The 23,032-nt window shown below is 48.6% G+C and overlaps 1 protein-coding gene across 6 annotated transcripts in view; it reads right to left on the bottom strand.

The window, feature by feature from the left end:
* Positions 1–23,032, bottom strand: part of MYT1 (myelin transcription factor 1) — a 64,737-nt gene that overhangs the window by 17,405 nt on the left and 24,300 nt on the right. For 3 of the 6 annotated variants that reach the window (XM_037402916.1, XM_037402922.1, XM_037402921.1), the window contains 12 exons: positions 19,195–19,249; positions 17,255–17,285; positions 13,860–13,922; positions 12,852–13,099; positions 11,155–12,036; positions 10,394–10,528; positions 8,877–9,015; positions 7,143–7,256; positions 5,472–5,686; positions 2,641–2,846; positions 1,676–1,945; positions 748–902 (listed from right to left, as the gene is read on the bottom strand). In XM_037402916.1, the coding sequence (XP_037258813.1) occupies positions 748–902; positions 1,676–1,945; positions 2,641–2,846; positions 5,472–5,686; positions 7,143–7,256; positions 8,877–9,015; positions 10,394–10,528; positions 11,155–12,036; positions 12,852–13,099; positions 13,860–13,922; positions 17,255–17,285; positions 19,195–19,249 (2,513 nt within the window). The remainder of the gene's footprint in view (positions 1–747; positions 903–1,675; positions 1,946–2,640; positions 2,847–5,471; positions 5,687–7,142; positions 7,257–8,876; positions 9,016–10,393; positions 10,529–11,154; positions 12,037–12,851; positions 13,100–13,859; positions 13,923–17,254; positions 17,286–19,194; positions 19,250–23,032) is intronic. The other 3 variants (XM_037402918.1, XM_037402917.1, XM_037402920.1) reach the window with 3 other exon arrangements.

Raw genomic sequence — 23,032 nt, 5'->3', positions numbered from 1 at the left:
TCCAAGCAGCAGTGTTTGGGTCTGACTAAACATTAACCATCGGTTTGGTGACCCGTGTGGATGCAGAGCAGCACTCCATCTAGCAGAACAGACCCACCCACCCAATGCCACGGATACACAGACATGAGCTGGGTTAGGATCTCTCTCCCATGTGAGATGCAGCGTGACAACCTTGCTGCAGCCCTAGCTCACATTTTGTGGCCCTGCACTATCATGGTGATGGGACCCATTGCTCTACATTAAGCAGCCAACAAGTCCTGTCCTCCCAGTGAGGCATCTTGTGGTTCAACACCCCCATCAAGAAGATATTGAGACCCAGTGGGTGCTCTTGGCTCCACAGCATCACCCAGTGTCCCAAAACAAGGGGGCAGGAGATTGGGCAGGCTCCATCACTGCACCAGAAACACTCTTGCAGGACAATACCAGGGAAAATGGGCCCTGCAAGGAGGTTTCCACAGCCCCATCCATGAATCCAAGCTCCTCAGAAAGTTCCCTTCATCACTGCACAGTTTCAAGGACATATGGGAACATATTTTGCCTCGATCAGCAGCTGTATGAAGGGAGGGTTTCTCTTTGAGCTTTCATTTGAACTGCTTAGATGAGGTAAAACCAATCACAGTAAGAAAGGGAACTACACTTCTAATTTTTAAAATGTATTTGCTAACAAAGTTTGTCTCCTACCAGCCTGGTTGTGCTGGGTACATATTTTATACATTTTGGAAGAAGAGACAAGAAGGCAGGACTTACGTGAGCAGCTCTTTCTTGATGTCCTTGGAGAGGAATTTAAGCTTGAAGTTGGTTAAAGTAACTTCCCCTGGGTATTTTCGTTCTTCAAAGTTTTCCTCCGACACTTCTTGCTCATCAGCTTCAGAAGAGGCAAAAGAGTGGGCAGCAGGCTCTGACTGCAAGAAAACAGCCAGGAAAAGTGGTTGTAGTGGTGGTTGTTGCTGTTGAGCTGTGATAGGAAAGGATCCCAGCTTCAGCCCAGCTCAGAGTTAGTGCAGCACTGCCAACACTCCCGAGCCCTCTGCAAGTGCCTTTCCATACCCAGAGATCTGATAGTAATTGGAAAAACCTCAGAAATACAATCTCTTTAATTTTGCCTTTTTACAGGGGAAATGTGTAAAACACGTCTGTACAGGGATTTACACCTGGGTCTCCCAAGGTCTTCAAGGCATGAAGGTCAGTGCAATCTCGCCATACTCATCCTCAGCAGCACCTGCCTCCCAATGGGCAGTGCGCTGCTTCCAGGGCTGGGACGCTCCCCCCAGCTGGAGGTAATGGATGATTCCCCCACCTGCAGGATTAATGTCAGCAGCATGCAGGGCCATAGCTGCTCATGGCAGACATAAATCGTCCTGAGGAATGTCACCAGGAGCACCACTGGTGCGAATGAGCTGAAAGGATTTACAACGAAGAAAGTAGTGCAGACCCAGAACAACACAAGCTGAGGGCTCCTCCTTTGCAGGAGCACCCCAGCAGATCCAAGAGCATCTGCCTCCTGCCTGATGGTCCACAGCTGACTCCTGATAGCGCTGACAAAGCTAATAATATTTCTCTCCTAGGCTCAAAGGACAAACTAGGGGTCCTGGGGGGAAATAGGACAACTGGGCAAGCAAACATGGCATTCAGTCCCCCATGAGGTGTTATTCAAGCATGAAGAGCCACCACTCACCTCTTCTGGCTCCTCTTCCCGCTGACGGTTTGGTTTAGTGTAGTCAATGGGCCCATCCCATTCATCCTGGCGGGAGGTCTGGCTGGACTGCGGGGAGGTCATGGTGCTGCTTGTGGCACTGGTGCTGTTTTGGCGCTGGGACATATCTGGAGACTTCATGCTGGGACTACTGCTGCAGCTGCTGCTGCTGGGGAAGGTGCTCTCCCGTTTGCGGTGCTTGTTCATACTCAAGTCCAGAGTCCCATTTTCATCCACCTCGATGTCCATGGACTGAAAGGTTGGAAACATGCCCAATGTTAGCAGCTGCCAGCGATTCCCTACGGGGATCTTGCCCCCATTTGCCTCTTGCAATGCAGGGGGACAAGCTATTCACATCCCATCCTCTCCACAGTCAGTTACAAGGGACTGAATGAAAAGGGATGCTCTTTCATAAATATTTCCGAAACGTGCCATGCAAATGCAGCCTCCTACTACCAGCAACGTGGCGCTTTGTCTCTGTTGCTTGAACACAGGCCTCAGGGCCATTTAAGATGCCCCAGGGCATCTAAGATCTGCCCAAGGCTGAGGGTGCAACATGGGACTGCTGGGAAACCTGTGTTCTTCTGAAAAATAGCTGGAGGTCAGCCTGGATGCAACTGGGGAATCTCAAATGGCATCAGATACAGCCCAGTGAGCAACTGAAACCAGCTCTGAGACTCTGCTTGGGAACGACGCATGTCTCAGATAGGTAATTTGAACCACAATGCATCTCCATAACACAGTAAGAGCCAAGATTACTGCCTCCAAACTGCATCACCCAAAGCAGGGACCGAAAGGGTGATACGCACCAAGTCTCTGCATTCCCTCTACATTTAAAAATTAAAATAAGAACGAGTAGAAAAAGGTATTTCTCCCACCCCAGACTTCATGTTTCACCCCACTCCGCTGTGTGCTGGCACAGTGGTCCCCGGGCACGCTCGACTCACCTTGCCGGGGGCCTCTTGCTGCTTGGTGCTGAGATTCTCCGGCATTTCCCAGCAGCGGGTGGAGAGGTTGAGGATGGCAGTGGCAGCCATGTGCGCAGCCTCAGCGTCGTGGGAGTAGTCGAAGCCTGTGGAGGAAGATGAAGTGCTCTTCACGTAACTGCTGGAGGGGCTGTGGCTGGGGGAAGAGGCCTTTGGAAAAGGTTTGGCTGGAATAAAAAGAGAAGGAACAACACAAGGCTAATGTATAACTGGCACGGGCAGCGGTGAGAGGTTAAGTCAGTCTGACACAGCCAATGTATTAGTGGTTCCAGTGACAGCCTGGGGTATTACTGACCCACCGGCTGTTTTGTTGCCTGGGATGTGCGACCAGAGCGGTGCTGGCTGCGGCTTGTGCAATGGTCTCTCGGTGCAAAAACTTAATTCATTAACTGACTCTGCTATCAAGTCCCCCAAACACAAGTGCTTTTCTTCATTAAAGCTACTCCTCACTGGAAGCGGATAAAAGCGAAAGCTTAGAGAAGCTTCCTGGCTCTTTTTTTTTTTTATGGTTCTCTGTATGTTCATAATTTATCTGCAGAGCTGGCTTACAGGCACATTTCTTGTAGCACATTTGAAAACTTACAATTTAAAAAATTACATTAATAGCAAAACCATGGCCATGAAATACAAGATTCCAACGATGACACCAGTGAAATATGGATTTTCTGACAGCTGACATATCATTTTAATATGCCTGAATAACAGGATTTATTACACAGCCACATGTGGCCACGATGCTGCACTGTTACTGTATGCTACAGCACGTGGCAGCGCAATCCGAGAGATACGTTTTCTCTTCACACCCTATGAAACAAAAGCCAGTATTTCCCAGTGTTAGCCCACAATAAAACTTGCCCTAATCTTAAACCTGGTCCTGGTTAGGTCCTTGACCCACAGAGAGTCCCTCTGAAGTCAGTAGTTTCAGTGAGTGCAAACAGGGGATCAGGATTTGCAACAACCATGGGATTGCATTCTGAATCAATTAGCAAAATCTTCAAATTCTTAATTCATTCCACTATGCCCTTTTCAAGGGAAAACATCCCTCCCACTTCAGTAGGAGTCTCACGCAGGGAAGACTCCTAAGCTTTGTCCCGACGATGGCAAAGCAGCAAGACAACCTTGGTTGATGTGCCTACAGAGCAAAGCGATTTCATTATTCCCATTACAAACTCGTAATATAAGACACTATAAAATGCTAATCTTCCCAAGGACTGCTTTCTTCCTCGTTGTGTGCGTATATAATGCATATTGACATTAATGGGAGTTATACACACACATGCAGGGGAATATAAATCCCTCTGGATGAAGATCTCTTTAAAATAAGTTCTCAGTGAAAGGAACAGATTTCCCTGCTATGATTGGCAATCATATTCATCTTGTCGCTTTGATTAACTCATTGGAGGTTTGCCCAAATGGTTATTCTTGTGTATGGCTGCCTGTTTTCGAGTCCAGTTTAATCCATGTCTTTGCAGTGGGGTGCGGGTATTCGCCAGCCCAACCTGACAATATCCAGGATCGTGAGATGCCAATTGCAATTTCACACCATAGGCTCAGCGATGCTTTTCCATTTCATAAGTATTTCTACCACTAATAGACTCGCAATCAGCAAATTAGTAAAATAAGTGATGAGAAAAAATAGAAAGGATTATCCTAGTGGGTCTGCTGGAATTATTTTTGTCAGTACAATTACCCTGAAAATTCTTTGCTAATATTGCAAATAACACAATCTATTCAGCAAGAGAATCACTTGTGCTGGGAAACAAATTACTTTTCCATCAGCCCTAACCCAGGATGACAGTGGCAGTTGTGCTCTCTGGCCTCCATCCAATTTCATTGTCTGATCCTTTACAGATTTAGTACTGTAATAAAGGGCGCTTCCATTGTAGTGCCACAACCGGGATGCTTTCAAGTACGAGCACTTTTTAGAGAGCAGCTGCATCAGGATTAAACAGGATTGTGGAAGTGGGATTAGCCAGACAGAAAACCCTCTTGAGGCCGCTGACTTCTGCAAACTGGGCTTCTAAATCTTTTTTTTTTTTTTTTTTTTCCTCCTCAAAAAGATGTCTTCAGGTGCATGTTTGGTGTCAAAAGGAAGGGGAGGTTTCACATCGGCTCGCAGCAGGCTGTCTCTCCATGCATCTTCCCTCCTGCTTCTGACAGCCCAGCCCCTGAGGGTTTATTTAGCCATTTCATTTTCACCCACGCTTCCATCGCACAGTGTTGTAGCCAGCGCTCGGTCCTCGGTACAGAACAGAGGTGGGTGGCTACAATAGGAAAGAGCTGGGAGATAGGAGGTGGGTGATCGATAGGTAGTAGAGCTGGAGAGCAGAGCACGACAGAGAAGACAAATGGGCAGAGTGGATCATATATAAGATGGAAGAGAAGAAAACTGTAATCCATTTAGCTAGATGAGGAAAGACAGATCAATAGATATGAACTGCAAAGCAATGGGGACCGACTGAGGACGACTGTGTAACTTATCCCACCTAGAGACATCACTCAGATTAACGTTCCCACCACTCAATGCAATTCTTCCCAAAGCTGAAGGGACTCTTCCCCAAGCAAAGCTTTACTGGCAGCCATGGGCTCCTCTCTCCATCAAAGGTGCACACCTTGGGACCCATCTCAGCCTCCCCATCCCCATTTCTCCACTAGCTTCACAGCAGCAGGAGGGATCCAGCAGCTCAGACCCAAGACTCTCCCATCACCCCAAAGCCATGATCCCAAGAACCTCGCGGCATGCTGAGAAAGGCAGAAAATGCAAACCCAGCCCATCCCTGCTCCCAACTTACATTTAAAGGCTTTAGGTGAGGTTTCGCTAGTCTGAATCTTTGGGGCAAGCATGCGTTTGCCAAAAACCTGAGCATCAAAACTTGCATAATCGAAGGTGACCTTGGAGTACTTCTCCAGCTCCTTGGCCAGGTTGGCCCGGGGGGTTGCTGGGACCATGTTGGGCCGGTAGCTTCCGTACTGAGGGATCTCCAGTTGCTTCACAAAGCACATAGGCCTGAGGATGAAACAACAAACAACAGTGACTCTCTTTTCCTTGACAAGATGGCTGTTGGGAGGGGACCAGACGCAATGGGGATGCATAGCTAGCTGTGCCTTGTCCCTGAGGGGTTACTGAAGAAGCAGATGCAGCGACAGCCCTTTGGTTCTCCCTCAGCAAGTCTGAATCTGGTTTGGGTCTCTTTGATTACTTTTTTTATATTTCCCCCTTTATATTTTTCTTTTTTTTTTTTTTTTCTCTTTTTAAGCAAAACACCGAGGTGTCGCTTTCATCCAAAACAATATTCTTGCAGGCTGCCATGGCATGGTAGCATTTTCCAAAAGCTGTAGAAACTTGGGCACGACCGCTTATGGGACCTATGACACAGGATGGAACCCAAGGCCATGAAGACCCCAGTTTTGCTCTGCTCCCCACTGCAGGTTCATTGCAAAGGCACAGGGCCTCTCCCCTGCCTGCAGAGCCCCTCTGGAAGACCCGCTTCTGCTGGGCTGCTTATCATGAATCAATTTGACTTGCATAGAAATTGTATATAAATGGCCTATTGTTATTCTCCTTCCCGTGACCTCTTTCCACCAGCCAGTCCTCGGAGCGGGAGCTCCTTGGAGCATGGACTGTCCTCATGATGTGCTCAGAGCACTCTGCTCCCGGCACGGGCTCTGCTGCAAATAAATAAATAATTGCCCTGAATGGCCTTTCCAAAGCACCGAGTGCTGGCACACCAGGGTGCACAGCAGTCCTGGGGAGCAAATAAATAAATTAATCAGACCTTGATGCCTTTGTGGGAGTGCTGCTCAAGGCTCCTACTGCGGTTTTTATCCCACTCTCGTCGCAAAATAACTAACCATATTACAATCCATCTGTAGCCTCATGAATCACATCAGCTACGGAAGCCAGCATCTATCAGGAACACCCTTAACGTGAGACAGCCCTTTCTCCCGGGAAGATAGAGATGGGTGAAAGAACAAAATAAATGCGACTGGTTTGGAAATGAGTGGCAGGTTTCTCTCCTCCGAACTGTGCAGGCTAGGGATGAAAAGTGGGTGGACTTCAGGCGAAACTGCCATCGAGTGATTTATACGCAGCCTAAATCTCCTCCTCCCCCTCCCCGAGCCCACCCTACTTATAATGCTAATATAATAGCCATCACTCTCTGGCAGTTTGCATTGCAGAGCAATCGGCACAAATGCCTTCTGCTGCACTGGTAAAACCCTTTGGCCTGTAGCCTCAGCATTAATTGATGCTACAGAAGCAATTCATTGTCCTCAATGCCCTCCCTGGGATCATCAATTAAATATCTCCCCACCTTGGCGAGACCTATGATCATAATAACAGGACTCAGCAGTATCAAGATACAGCCGGAGGGAGCCGTGACGGCTGCTCTTGCGAGCATGGCATGACGGGGAGGGCTGGGGCAGCCTGGTTACGCGGCGCTGCGCTTTGTGGTCCCATTTACCTGAGTATCCGGTCAGAATTGGAGCTGGTCTTCGAAGGATCACCAGACTGGGTTTGTTGCTTTTCATGCGATTTGGCTAATTTTTCAGCAGCAGCAATGGGGCACCCAGATAAACTGTGGAAATTTTTTTTGTTTTGTTTTGCGGTTTGGTTTTTTTTTTAAGAAGGAGAAAAAAAAAAGAGAGAAGGAAAGCAAGCATGAGGGATGAGTGTAAAAAATTCATTTCAGGGTCCCAGAGCTGCACTGAGCCCATGCGAACAGTGCTTGCATTTAAAGGGTTTTTTCATTACCATTATCCTAGCTTACTCTTAGTCTTGGCAAGTGGCAAAGCAGCCAAACACCAAGTGCCAGACTTCTCTGGAATGAGCCCCGGAACATCCCCAGGGCCCAGCGGTGGGTCAGGGACGTAGCTCCCCCTGCTTGAGCACAGCAGGGGTAGAAGGGGACGGGCTGGTGCCTTTGAGTGGTTTTAGCAGTTAAATGGCATTTCTGATTTGTATTTATATGGATCTTTTGCAGGGGCCATTTGAAGGGAGCCTTCTGAAGGGCACTTGCAGGGAAGCATTTGCACTTCTGATGTGCACGGCTGCCAGCGCGCCGGTGCCTGGGGAAGGTCGAGGGCTGTAATGGCTTTTGCTCACACATGCCCTGTGCATCAGCCTGGCTCTGCCTCTCCGGGACAGCTTGGATCTTACTGCGATTGCTCAGGGAAGGTAAAAATCCCTCGCAAGCAGAACCCGCATGCTCCCAGCCTACCCCAAGCCATCACAGGCAGCTTCATCGCTGGAACAGCCAGCATGGAGGGAACCCCAGCCCAGCCCCATGTGCAATTCAGGGCTCCGACCCCACTGGGTCTCAGCCCAAAGTTCGCTCCGTAACCCCTAACACCAGCAGGTGGTTCAGTCTCATTGCAATTGCTTGCTGCCTGCACCAAACTGAACTTCTTAATTAACCAAGCAGATTTCCCTAATATTCCTCTAGCAGCTATGATGAAGCACCCACCACCTTCCTCCATGGCTGAACAAGTAACAACACAAACTCACCTCACACCTGCAAGCGCACTGACACTCACAGGGACATCACTCTCTGCCAATTAAGCTCAAGAGCAACAAATGGTAAATCATAAATTCATGAGCGCATCCCTGTAGCAAAAGCTACCCTGGCTTTTTGGAAGGTTTCTAGCTTTTAAGTGCCTCATCCCCTCCACTTGCAGTCTTCCCATTTGTAAAATTGCTCGGGTTTAACCAAAGCCAGAGCACGGGATACAGGTCCCAAACTGAACCCTGTCCCCTCCTGACCACATCTGGCCTGAGGTCCTACAGCAAGAGGACCTAATTTCCCAGTTCGTCAAGCATTTTGACCTAAATATTGTGGAAATCCCTAGAAATCATGCACAGTGCTCCACCACCAAACACAAACATCACCCTCCAGGCAGCCTCACTGGGCACCCTCTGCTTCCCCAATGCCAAATGCCTCTTTCAGGAACCCCACCTGCATCAAGCCCTCCACAGTCCCACCTGCAAGCCTGGAAACATTGCTCTGCTCTATTCCCAGCCAGAAGTCACTGCCCCATCTTGCTTTCCCAAATTATTCTTTCTCTTAGGGTTATCCCTGCTTCACCCATCTTAGTTGCACCATCCCTCAGTGCAAAAGTAAAGCCAAGTCTTGTGGGGATGGTCGCCCTGCTGGCCACCCTTGCCCTGGCTGTGATGGAGAAGCAGTCAAAGCTGGTACCTCCTGTGCGTGTTGCGGTTGCTGTTGACGTGACCCTGTCCTGTGCAGCCTGGCGTGGGGCATTTCAACACGTTCTCGTGCATCGCCAAGACTTCGGAGCAAGAAGGGCAAGGGGAGAGGGGAAGGGAAGCAAAAACAACTTGATAAAAATCAGAGAAAAAAGAAAAAAGACAAAATCATCAAGGTTTGTACGCTGGTTTCCTAGAAATCAGGGGACGTGAAATGCTGTAATTAGAATTTGTCTGAGTAGAGAAAAAAGATTTACAAGGCAGCAGTGCTCAGGTCAGCACTAGATTAGCATCTGTGCACACAGCTTGGGCTTTCTTCTCGTTTGCTGATTGCAGTCCAGCTTCCCCCATCCAGCCCCTCCCGCCCACCACTGTTTTGGAGCCAGGTCTCCCCATTTCAGGTAGTTTTAAGTGATTGAAGTTGTATCTCTGCTTTTATCCTTAGGACTAGTCTTTGTTTGATTTTTCTTTTTTGTCTTTTTTTTTTTAAAAAAAATTTAATCTTCAGGATTATTGCTTCCTGCAGCGCTGACCTTAAAAGTAAGGAAAATAATTTGATTTGCGAGCTTTTCTAAAGCACACAGCTTATGTTAGTTATTTATTAATATTTTTTTCTTGCATTCAAGCTTGTGTGACGATAACTGCACTTTCTCCTTGTTTCTTGCTGTGTTTATGGCAGGTCTGCAACCTTTGAAATTACCGATAAGGAAGGGCTCCTAATTTTTTTTTTTCCTCTGTTATGCCATTATAGTAAACATACAACATTGATTTTTATATATATGTAGAGGGAAAGCTATTTAGGATGCTGGTAGAGAGGTAGAAATGAAGTATCTCTCTATGCATATAGATATATAAATCTGTTATGATGATGATAAATATTTTCTGTGGGCTAGATGAATCTCAGTACAGCACCTTGCGAGTTTTACAGTGAGGAGAGCATAGGAGGAGACTCAGCTATCCTGCGCATCCTGAACGACTCCTCGCCTTTGCCACCCGGCAACACTTCCAGCACATTTAAACAGCAAGAAAGAACGTTTTCCCCTTCTTCCCAACATGATATCCCAAATAAGGAAAAACGCAAGACATTCAGTGTAAAGATGGGAACTGCTTAACACACCCCTGGAGGCAGGCAGTGATTTTTAAAGCACTTCTTTAATTCTCAGGGAAGGGACCTCATTCTCCACAGGATGGTGCTAAAAATCTTTAAGAAGGGTAGGACTTCCTAGTAAATTCCATAGTGTTTCCCATGAAGAGCAATAACACTTTGGTGGATAGAAGCATCCCAGAACAACTTGGAAAAGGATCATCCCACGCCAGAAACTCTGGCATGGCCCAAGGATTAACATTAGGCTCATGCTAGGGACTCAGTCATAATATTCCCATCATTTGGGACTATCTGGAGTGCCCACTGGCCTTGAGACAGCTCTGCCCACCAGGTGTGAAATTCTCCCTAGGAAATCAGGCTTCAGACCAGTTTAAACAACCCTCATTATCCCACCGTGTACTCACTCTCGGGAGGGATCCTGTCTTTGTGCGGACAACCGGAGAGGCTGCGGTGGTGAGGGTAGAGTCCCGTGACATGGCCGGTCCCGTCACAGCCAGGAGTCGGACATTTGATTTCTCGCTTCTCGGGTCTTGAGGGATCTAGGGATTGTGGGAGAAGCACGGTGGGAAGCAGGTTACCAGATTTGGAGGGGAAAAGGTGGAAAGGAGAGGAATATTGCTGAGGATGCTTCCTACCGCTTTTCCAGTTAAACAGGGAGAAACCTTTGGCTTTGGAGATTTTATTTCTTGAAGGTGGAATTGTAACACTGGAAGTTTCAAAAACTAAAATCAGCAGAGCAGTTTGAGTAACTGACCCAGCCAGGAGCACGGAGCCACTCACAGTGACCGAGCAGGCAGCCGGGCTCAGCACCCAGGGGACTCTGCCGTGTCCCTCGTGCTGCTGTGGCCAGACTCCTACCACTACTTTAAACCCCACTCGGATTCTGAACCAGCCCTGCTGCTCAGGCAGAGAGTCTCAAGGCCAACAGGCAATTTAGTCAAGCAATTTCCCTGCTGAGATGTAGAGGACACCATCATTTTGTGCATTCTCTGTTGACCCTCAGATGTCCCCACCCCTCTGGGTACTGAGGAGTTGTGGCTAAATCCCCTGGGTGGGCTGTGACCCCCCCCCAGCAGCCTGGTTTTCAAAGGGTGCTGTGCAGACAAGTTCAGCTATTTCACTGGGGATAGGAAGGAAGAAGACCCATGAAGGTTTGTCCCCATACCTTTGCCATAGTAGCTCTTTCGGATGCTGTCCAGCGGTTTGCTCTGCTTCTCGTCCACCTGGAAGTGCTTTACATGCTCTCCCGGCAGCCTGCTGGGCTCCCGCACAATTTTCACCTGCTCGGCTTTCAGCGCAATGGCTTGTTCCAGCAGCCCCAGGTTCCCCCTCGTCATCATGTCATACATCTCTGACTCATCGGTCACCGCTGATTTCTGGGAGCGGGCGTCGTCGTCTTTGTCGTCATCTGACCGGACCTCCACGATGACCGAGTACTCGGGCTTTGGGCTGAACTGCCCTTCACAGTGGCTTTTCTGGGTGTCCTGAGAAGTGTGAGGAGCTTCTTCACAGATCACTTCAGGAGCCATCTCCTCCTCCTCTTCATCCTCCTCTTCTTCTTCCTCTTCCTCCTCTTCATCTTCATCCTCCTCATCATCATCATCATCTTCATCCTCCTCATCCTCCTCCTCCTCCTCCTCCTCCTCCTCTTCTTCTGCTTCAGCCTTTTCCAGTTTGCAGGACTCCTCGCAGTTCGCATCGTCCCGGTGCTCTGGACACAACTCGCTGCTGCGTTCGCTGGTGACCTCGATGACCTCCTCCGCATCCTCCGTCTGGATGATGATCTCCTTGTCACACTCCTCCTCCACTAACTCCTCTCCCGCATCCTCATGGACCAGGTGCACAACATTGGATGGCGGCTTGGAGCCCTGCAGCTCAGCCTCAGGCAGCTGCCCTTCGATGGCGAGGGTTTCCTCTGCTATTTGGCCTAGGTTTAGGAGAGAGTTGGCGATTATTTCTTGATAGCTGCTATAGTTGGCCTTGCTGGGCCCAGACATACTTGTTGCCGTGTTTTGTCCATAATGCGTCGATTTCGCTGGGCTTCTCTCTGGGGGGGTGGAGGAGAAAGAAAAGAAAGGGGAAGAAGAAAGAAAAGGGGGAAAAAGAAAAGGGGAGAAAGAAAAAAAAGGAAGAAAGGAGAAAAGGAAAAGGAAAAGAAAAAAGGAAAAGAAAAAAAGGAGGAAAAGTAAAGAAAAAAAAGAGGAAAATAAAGTAATTATTTAAGCTCATAAACATCTCTTTGTCTTCCTTAAGCTTAATTGAAACTAGAGCCTAGCTGTTGTACCTCTGCAGCAGCTAATTTATTGCATTTGGGCATCACAGGTAGAAAGGGGATTTCCACGTGGAAGTTTTGGTGGGACTAAGATGCGTGTGGCTTCCCAGCCCCCGCAGCCAGCAGCCACCTGGCCCCCTTGCTCCCAGTGCTCCCCAGACCGGGCTTTCCAAAGCAGGGGGGCGGCACAGTGCCAGGACCTTGGCTGGACACCCACCTCCTCCAGGTAGAGACAGGGACAGCTCCTGCATGGGGACACCAGCTGAGCCCCTCGAGGCACCGATGCGGGACCGCGGCTGCCTTCCCCACCGCCATCTGAGCCATGCAGTGAGCTCCTCCGTGCTTTCCATGGGTCTTTCCCCAGGGAGCATCCCTGATGGAAAAGCTCTCATTTTTAAGACACTGGAGACAATCTATGCTCATCCTCTCTCTGCTTAACCAGAGCTTTGCCATTGTGCTTCCACTGAATGTAATAATTGAAGGACCCATCCTGTACATAATTCAGAGGAGCTATAACTCCTGGTTATTAACACTCCCTGCCCTTTATTCATCTGCAGAACACAGCTCTGCAATCAATAATGATAAAGCACCTTCTGCTGGCTCAGGGCTGTGGGTCTCCTCCTGCTCCACCGCCTCCGCCTCGTCCTCCTCCAGCATCCCTTCCGACTCATCGGAGCCGGACTCCTCCTTTGCCTCAGCCTCCTCGCTGCCGTCACTGTCAACATTGTAGCCTTCATCCAAGGCCAGCTTGAGCGGATGGGATTTTCTCTTTGATACCAGATGTTCAGTCTCCGCATCCTGAAGTTTCCTCTTCTTTGCTAGAGGGCAGCTTTGTAAACTGCAGATGGGATCAAGGAGCAGAGAGGAGACATTGCTGAGTGAGAAAGGCATGGCTACGGCATCCAAACCCGTTAGGCAAAGGTGAGTCGGACAAATATACAAATACTAAAAAAAACAAATAAATCATCCAGCAGCCCAGCATTCTAGCTGTTTTAACCCTTTGTGGCCAGAAGATCTGCTCTCAGACCTTAACTTTCTGCAACTATGTCAACTTTTCTCAGAAGTCAGCGCAAGGATGTTGGGCTCACTCCAGCACCCTGGCCCACAGGCAGCTGCTGCCAGGGAGCAGCAGGACCAGCAGCTCCCAGCACCACTGTTGCTGATGGCCACCAGTGCCACCATGAAACAAGGCAAGAGATGCAGTACCATCCCCTGGGGCACGTCTACCAACTTTTCCAGTCTCACTATTATAGGGTAACGAAAACCATCACTTAAGGCTGCCATGGCCTCCAAGGCAGCCAGAGTGCTCTCATTTCTTCTCCTTACCCACAGAGGCACAGAGCAGACCAAAATTTCTGCCGGCCATCAACCCCAGGCACCTACGCACTTGGTCTGGGATCTGCGGGAAGGCTACCGTCAGCCTGGTGAAGCAGATCCTTTAGGATCCCTCAAGGACTGATGGAGAGACAGAAATTGGCTCTTTGGTAGCTAGGTTTGGTTGGGTTGCTGCTCTGAACCAGCCTCTCTCCAGTGAACGTCTGTCTTTTGGGTTTCTTGCTTGCATTTTTCCGTTCCCACAACCTCCAACCCAGCCTCACCTTCTGTGCCTTGCATACTTTCCACGGATGTGTCCTGAGCCATTACAGCCTGGAGTTGGACAGCTTGAAAGGGAAACAAGCAACCATCAAGAACAGCAATAGGATTTGGCGAATTTATTTTTAATTAGAAATGTATAAACTATGGTCAGTTAAACAGGTCCTGTGCCAAAGGAACAAAATAACCGCAAAAGGGAAGATAATTTCCCTCAAATGGTTCAGCTTGTCCCTTTGAATTCCAAGTGAGGAGGGCAGGAGAGCAGCCTTGCAGTTTGCTAAAAATTAATGAAATGACTCACCCCATTTAATTAGATGAACGGTTCATTATAGTTTTATGAGTATGTTTAATTAAAGATTTGCATGTGTAAGAGCAAGCTTTTAAAAAGCAGGCAACTACTGCACTCTGCCTCCCCACTGCCACTCTTCAGTTTTCCTCTGGTGCAGGAGGAAAACACGGGCTTTGCGCTTATTTGATGGCTTCTCAGGGAACTGGGGTTCCTTGCAGTAAGAAAGGGATGGCTTTTTTGGAAAGAGCAGGCTGGGAGTGGATCAAGGAGGTATTAGCCAGAGCACATTGGGTGGAGATCACCAGGACAAAAATCCTCAAAAGCACCTCAGAGCCTCTTTGGGGGGAACAGGTGGGATTTAGGTGACCAGATCTCCCAAATCCCTGCATTTGTTCCGGCTGCTCCACAGAAGAGGATGAGTTAAATACTTCCAGGGAGCTCTGGGCAGTGCTCAAAGTCCTTTGCCACAGACTGCAGCGATGCAGCCTGCTTGCTGCATCCCTCAGCGCGGGGCCACACACCTCTCCTGCCAGGGTAATTAGTCCCAGCTCCAGGAGCTATAAGGGCTCCAGATAAAAAGCATTAGAGCAAACATTTTCTGGCAAAACCAGATTATGGCATTGATTATAGGATGCCCAAGTGACTTGCCTGACATCTGAGGAATTCTGGAGTCGTGTAGGATTAATAACCTCATTTAGCACCGTATCACCCTCGGCCCGGGAAGTTGGAAGCGCTAATGAAATCTCTTTATGACAGTGCAAAGGGAGAAGGCATCGCCAGCCCAGAGGGGATCTGGCCAGCCTGTTATTCCTGGAGTAAAAGACGCAGGACAACATTACATAGTACCAAGTGCCAAGTCAGGCTTTAGGGACTCAGAATTTCTGCTCTCAGCAGAGAGCTCAGCCCTTGCAGAAAGCTGAGGATAAGGAGGATCTGAGTGCACTAATGGATGCAGCAGCTCTGGGTGCCGGCAGGTTATTAATGGCTCAGCTCCCCAGAACACCGTGCACAAGTCAGATCGCTGTGTTCAGAGAATATAATTCAACCCAAAACCGGGACAGGAAAGGGCTGCTGAACTGTCAGGAGAGTAGGAATCCTTCCTCCAGGGAGACCTGCTTGCTTTAGCTTAGCAAAGCTAACGCTAACAGGGCAAATGATGGCAGCATGTCCCCTAAAGGGACACAGCGTTCTAGATGAGGCGTGGGCATAAGCTGCACCTCCTGGCCCCTCCAAGATGAAGTCCCCTTCCTGCTGTCCCCTTTGCTTATGGCCCAGTTTCAATCAGAGTTGCTGAGCATCCTCCAGCATCATCGCTTGGGGGATGGCTCCCAGCTTTTTCAGCACACATGCACAGCCTGAGCCTCACCACGCCTGGGGTCTTGCCTGCCAGCAAAGCATCCCTTCCCGAGCAAAATGCTTAAGGTCATGTATAAAAAGATCTCGTCCCGCTAACATGCATAATTGGAAGAGGGAGCTCCCCGCTTCACTACTGCCTCTGCTGATGATCTGAAAGTCTATTTAATTTTAATTGCCCTCAGTCATGACCGAGGCAGCTCTGTCCTGAGCAGCCCCAGACACACTTTAAGTGACTGCACGCTGAAAGACAGAGCGGTGTTTATGTTACCAGTGATGTGCCTGAAAAAGGCCTTATTCAGTGGAAAACAAGAGCAGCTCTGATGAAGATGTTACAGGCTTTCATAAGCTTCCCTGCATCAATTAAAGCTGATTCCCCCCCACTCACCCACCCCATTTTTGATGTGGCAAAAGGAAGCCTGCAGTAAAGAGTAAGCAGGAGAGAGCCAAGTGGTTCGGCATCGAGGTTTTCCAAAGCAGGTGGCGATTTGGGATGTCTCCGGCTTCAGCATATTAATTCAATCCCCTTAAAAAGTGCCAGTGCAGAGGTGATGCTCAGCATGTGCTACGCCAGGCTTTACCCATGCCCACCCTCCTTTCGGGAGGTTTCACGGATTTTGGCAGGAGTCCCAAAAGGGCTTCCAGGTCTGTTAAAGCTGCTCTCCTTCCCAGCAAGAGCCACCACACCGCACTGCTCTCCCCCTCCCCACAGCCTTCATATGCTTGACAAAAGGGCCTCTTATTGTTATGCAGACGATGCCCTGCTTCCAATTAGTCGATTAATCGTCCAGTTATTCAGGCAATTAGGTGACAGCTGCAGAGATGGCTTTGTGGAGCACTCTGCCCTGCCCCTTATATATGTCACCTGCTCCAATTACCACCTCCACTCAAGTGTTCAGCAATAAAAGTTGGAGAAGTGGCATGCCTGCCACTCACTCCTCCCATCTCTCCAGAGTAATAGGAGAGCAGAGGAGCAGAAATACTCTGAAATTGGGTTGGTTAAGGTCCAATTACTCTTTGACACATGCAGCTTTCTAAGGGAGGCTGCTAGGAGAGGCAGCCCCTGCTATTAGCGCCTGTCCAGGTTAAAGACTCCTACCTTTCACGTAAGCCCTTCTGCAAGGTTTAATGGGAGCTTAGAGATGGGGGAGGCTGTTATTTATAATGAGAAGCTCTGTAGGGCTGCAGAGACTTGCTCCTGCTCTTTTGGCTGCTGCTGTTGGCATGCCGGTGCCGCTAAATGAATAATAACAGGACCTGGGTGACTCAACAGGGGGATGCAGGGCCAAAGGAGGGGCATCTGGCGTGAGGTGATGTGAAACAACATTGTTTAGGGTTAATAAGAGGATGTAAAATACATAGAAAAGAAACTCTGGTTAGGGGGATGTTGTCCCTAATGAACCTGCAATGCAAAACGTGGGTGTTAGGTTTTGCTGGGATTTAGATCGGGGGTGGGACAGAGGATGGCTGGAGGGTTTCCAGTCTAATGTGACCCCTCTAGAGTTTCTATTTTCACCCCTTTAACTCCCGTGGTTCTTCTGGTGCATGTTGTCCACACATCAGTGTGCCCAGAGGACTTGGACACAAGGTTCCCACCAGTATAAGTCTCCTAGCAAGACCTCCACCCCATCAGTCCCATGGGTTTGCTCCCCTCACCCGGGCTCCCCAGCCTATAAGGAGCTGCAGGGCTGTGCCCACAGCAGCCTTGGTGCGGGGCCTCCCCTCCTTCCCACCACCGAGGGTGAGCAGGGTCCTTACCTCACCTCCTGGCCGATGAGCTCCGTGGGCACTGGTGGAGGGGCAGGATGCAGCAATGGAAACAAACACAAGGTCAAAAACACACCAGGGATCTGCGCACCCCCCTTCTCTGGGGGATCGTCTCCTGCCTGCAGCTGGGTTGCTGCTGCCTCCTCAGGCATCCCATTTGGGGAAGGCAAGGAAAATCTATCCTGCCATTATTTACTGCATGCCAGCCTCTAGTAAATCATAATCCTGCCTTGTAAATCCTCATGGCTGTGCTTAATTTCAAGCGCGTGAGCGTGTTTGCAGCATCAGGGACCACCTCTCTCTCTAAAGACGCGATGACTTTAAAGTCAGTGGAGCCATACTGATACAGTGCATTGAACTCAAACATTTTTAAGTAAAGACCAAGTTTTCTCATGCCTTCTTCTCTGTTTGCCTTTAAAACATGCACCTCAGTTACTTTTTGCACTGTTACTGTTTTGCTGCAATGGCCACATTTACCTCTACAACAACAGGCACAGCCACATTTTTCTCCTCCCCTTGTCACACTGGACTGATGTGGGAGCCCCTGCCTATGCTCAGACACATGGTAGGCTGTGTGCTATTTGGCTTCTAAGGTAAACAATGCTTTGTAGGGGTGTTAGGGATTATTCCCCATTTATGAATAAGAGGACTTCTCATTGCTTACAGTTATAACACACAACATAGCATCGCTGCTGAAACCTTACATCCATCCAGGAATCCAAATAATCAGGAGGGGGGAAAATCCACAACCCAAGTCTAAATTTGCCCAGGCTAAAAACCATAACACGTTTGCTCAATTTGTTTGAGCTAATTGGGTTTCCTGGGATCCAGTTCCCGGTGGGATGACTCACAAGCTTCAACAAACTGGAGGCAGCAGCAAGTCCCAGGGCATATGCAATAAATTACTTTTTCACATCAGGAAATCCAGATTCAAGTGTGGGGAAGGCAGGGTGCGAGAAAATAAATAGAATCAGGGCACTCTCATTAGCAACCTGAGCAAGCACCTTTATGTAAGCACAACAAAGCAATGAAACCCAAAAATCCAAGCTCGATTCAGCATAATTGGCAGCATCTGGGTTTTTGTTTTAAAAAGCTGCAGATGCTGAGAAGGGCAAGGAGGGTCAAGACAAAGGAAGGTGGCTTGGCACAGCTGTGTGGGTGAAGCTGCAGGTCCTGCAGCCATTGCACTTTTTCAGCCAGCCCTGTTCATTCCTTGCTTCCAGCCACCTTTGCAATTCATCACATCCATAGCCACAAAAAAAAATTCATGGTCACAAAAAGGAACCAAAACAGAGAGGCTGGTCTGTAACCATCACACGTGGCTATGGGACCATCTGAGGTGACACCCTCTGCTCTGCATCAGAGCACCTCGCCTTCTCCCCAACAGAAAGCATGCAACGAAAGACCTGCACATGTTTTTAAATTCAGAAAATAAATAGCAATCAAGCTTTTTAACAAGTCGTTTGTCCTCACATCCCTGCCAGGGGACGGCCCCATTTGCTTCTCCAGCATGCACTACTTCTGCCAGGCACTCTCAGATGTGCAACTTCAAAGCCGCTGGCAGAGTGCGCATGATGAAAGCCCCAGGAGCTGATCTGAAGCTCCAGTGATTGCAATCCCCCTAAAGCAAAGCATGTAAAGGGGTGATTTTTTTTTTATTTCTCTCTCTCTCTTGCTCTTTTTTTTTTTTTTTTTTTTTTTTTCTCCTAGGTGTAAGGGATGAGGGTTAAATATTCTAAGGACCTATAAAGGTTGCGGCTGGGAGTTTTGCAGGTTTGTAGATAGATTGCAGTAGGGTTGGAGAGGAGAATATTGAGCATAACTTAAAGAGTTAAGCCTGGACCTGAAAAATCAAAGCCTATTTGGAACAAGCAAAGCGCGAGGAGTTCAAGTTTGTGCATCCCTGTGCTGCGGGATAACCAGCTGCTCACCTCTGATAGACTTCGATCGCGTGCGTGCTCTCTTATCATCATTTTCTAAACTCATCTGGAATGTAAAGAAAAGATAATTGTTGAAAGATAACAAGAAAATTATTGTTAAAGGACAATCTCATATGTGGTCATCGCTCTGTGTAAATACCTGAGCAGCAGGGAAAGCTTTCCCATAATTTTGAGACAGAGGTTTCTTGCACTGATTTGATTGTTCAACCCACAGTGCCCTGTAGGAACCCTATAATTAATATCCACATCCTGGGACACAACAAGGACTCTCCACTGGTTGGGAACTACAGAGGGACAAACAGCCAGATGTGATGGCCCATGATGGAAAACACCCGTGTCTGAGCACTTAAGGGCAAAACTGATTTCTCTGGATTGCACCACAGAAGCGCTGTAAGCACCGAGATGAGTTGCTGGCACATATTCAGAAATCTGTGGATACACAGCCCAGCTGATCTTGTGCTCAGGAAGGGCAACTTTTTGTGTAGTGCCCTAAAGGGCACCCTCTTCTTTCTGCTTAAATTTGACACAGAGAGGGTTGCATCTAAATAACCCCTGCAACATGGACATCAAAGAGGAGGTCTGCAGGGAATATGGGCATGAATAAGCAACACTGGGGACTTCAAAGTGCTTGATATTAATTAAACATCACAACATGCCACAAGGTAGCGGAAGGCTGAAGTGCAGCCACCTTTGGGGTGCAGCGCAGGCTACACACCCATGCCCCAGCATCGGGGGGCTTTGAAATCAGGCTGTGCCTGGAGGTGGGAGCTACAAGAGCAGGGGAACCTCTGTGGCAGAGCAAAAAGGCATAGCCAGAATAACAGAAATGGGACTTCATTAAAGTTGCCAATGAAGTTGCTGAAGTGGTCAAGGAGCTGGTTTTACATCTTGCCCTTGACACAGATGCTCTCTCTGCAGGCAGGTGCATTTGGGGTACGCAGGATCAGGGTGTGGGCAGGGGGTGGATTGTAGCCTGGTAGGTTAGGGTCAAGACAATTTGAGCTTTATTGTAGTGCTACCATCTGGGACATTTCCTCCTGGGATAAAGAGGCGCAGAGAGAAAGGCAGGGGAAGGACCATTTCCAAGTGGGATTTGACATAAAACCAGATTCTCTTTGGAGCATCCTCTACTGGTTGGAAAGGATCTGACCAGCTCCTGTGCATCCCCACATGAGGCTCCACAGCTAACCCTCCAGCACCCCTGAGAGAGGGGGGACGCAAGCAGCTGCTCCCCCAAGCTGAGGAGCAGGAAGGGACATGCATGCAGAGCATGTGCGGTAGCTGGGATGATGCTCGCCTGATACATCCACTGCATCCCCACACGCACCTTGAAACTATTTCTTGATGGATGCTGCTCACAGTCCCCAGCAGAAGGGGCTGGGGAGGTCCTCACCCATCAGCCTCAAAGGATGCACTGCTTGGTGTGAGTCTCTTTTGTTCCCCCTGAGGCTTGGGGGGAGCAAGGAGGGAGGCTGTCAGGCAGGCAGGGAGAGGGGATGCAAGTCCCCACTCCAAAGGGCAGGGATGGAATTTCCCCCAGTGCCCCTCTCCCTTCCACTGCCACCCTCCAGAAATGCGGCGTTAACACACAGTGATTTATGTGTTTTTGTTAGATAGGGAGATTGGCGAGGAGGGGAGGGGGGGGAAGGGGGGGAAAAATCAAAACCTGGAGCAATTTATGCATCCTGTCAGCATTCAGCTCATGGCACCGCAGTGTTGTGCTCCACGTTTATTACAATCTTCCCAATAACACAGCAGACAATTACTATAATTTGTATTTTTAAAGCCCCGTTTCCCTGTGGACCAATGGCTCACGTTTAAAGTGTGGAGAGGAGCAGGTGTCAAAGGGACTTCATTACATTTATGAGCCTTTCAACGTTGGCGTGCACTGAGCAAGCTAGCTAATGCCGCTGCCGCGCGCCGACAATACAACTAATACATTTGATTGCTGGGAGTCTGCCTCCAACCAAAACGAACTTCAGAGCGGGGTTTTTTTTTTTTTTATTTTTTTCTTTTTTCTTTTTTTTTCTTTTTTTTTTTTTTTTTTTTTTTTTTGACAGTTTTCCCAGGGAATTGGCACATGTTGGGCTGGTGCCTTGGCAATATGGGTTTCCTGCAGATAAATTAGTCAAAGTGGGAAGCGTAATGGGCACCGCCTGCAACGTGCCAGCTCTGGCCAAAAAAGAGGAAGGGCTGGGACCCTGCAGGGACAGTGGGGGAAAAGCAGAGCAAAACTTCAATTTTCTTAAACCTTCAAGGACAGGCAGGTGGGAAGGGCTCAAGCTGCTTGTCTATAAATGGGGGAGGCCCCATTTCAAGTTACATTTGTCTTCAGAAAATTAGGTAACACACCCAAGCTCCTCACTACACCACAGCACTTCATAAAGCAACTCCTCCCATTGCCTTTGCCACCTCTTTCAAGCCAGGATCAAATGCCCTGGGAAGACCGGAGCATACTTGGGCACTGCATAGGGAAAGGGGACCGGAGCCACCTGAGGCAGGGACGGACCCAACCTTGCTGAAGACCAAAGGATGAAAAAGCCAGATAAGCTGCCTTGCCTGTAATCTCTACAAAGCAGCATTTTTTTTTTAAATAAAAACCAAACACAAACCAAAAAAACTCAAAAAATCTCACTAGATCACTAAATTATTGGGATTTTCCCCCATAGGGAAGACTCCATTACTTGGTTAAAGAACTTGACACAGCCCCGCCACTGCATAATTATAACGTTTCGCTCACAGCATCAGATGGATGGGGTGAGTTCTGTACTCCCAGACTTTTTTTTTTTTTCCTACCATCAAGCTGCTTTTCTCAGCTTAAATCAACAGCAGCACCAGCCTCAAAAATCTTCATTTCCCACCAAAGTGCAGAAACACCAGGAAAAAGATCCATTTCTGAACTCAGCCCCTGCTCCTCCCAGGCAACTTAAATTAACTGACATGGCCATTACTGCGCTTCTGGAGCCTCTGTGGTTATCGGGCTCGGATGCATGAAGGTTACATGAAACCACTGTTCTTTATTGTTTGCCTCCTCAGCGAGAAGCCCTCTAGACAGATCGTTTTAACGCGAAATTTCAGGTCACATAGTGCATGTTTGCAGTCTTGGAAACTGATGGGGTATTTTCATTTGTTCTCTCCCTTGCTCGCATAATAGCCAGGCTGAGAAGCTATCTGGATTTCACTCTTATTATTTTAACTCTGAAAGGAAAACAAAGCAATCTGAAAGGAAACCTGCAAATAAATTATTGCTAGCAGATGCCAGCCTCAGAGCATGTTAGTCCAGCTACAAAAGACAGAGGTTTATTCTGCTCATCCTCGCCTTATCGCTGGATTATTTCTCACATTAAACCGAAACGAGCAGCTGGCAGGTTTCCTAACCCAACACCACTAGGCCATGCAGTAGAAAGGACCCCGTGCTGAGGTCAGGATTCAGCTCAGTGCTCTGCCACTGAGCCAGGACAACCTTGAGAGCGTCACTTCATCTCTGGGTGCTCCTTCCCCCCACTTCTCCAAACACGCCATGGCGCAGGGGCTATTTCTTACCACGCATTTGTCCCGCACCAAGTAGCTTCCTGACACGACCGTAACACAAGCTATACTGACCATGTCCCAGTGCTGCAAATCTAAATCAATGGGGTTCAGACAGATAAACTGGAAAGACTGTTTAACCTGAGTAAAAAGTGAATCTTAACAGCCTCCTCCTACAGTGATGGTCTTGCTCTGCTGCCAAGACTACAGGGATACAGCGTGGGAACACCAGCACGGACCTGATGTTTAATTTTATGGAGTACCTGAGGGGTTGATATCTTCTTCTTTCTTATCTTAATAC

The sequence above is a fragment of the Falco rusticolus genome, chromosome 10, assembly GCF_015220075.1.
Source record: "Falco rusticolus isolate bFalRus1 chromosome 10, bFalRus1.pri, whole genome shotgun sequence".
NCBI lineage: Eukaryota > Metazoa > Chordata > Aves > Falconiformes > Falconidae > Falco > Falco rusticolus.
This window is presented reverse-complemented; position numbering and strand designations above follow the sequence as displayed.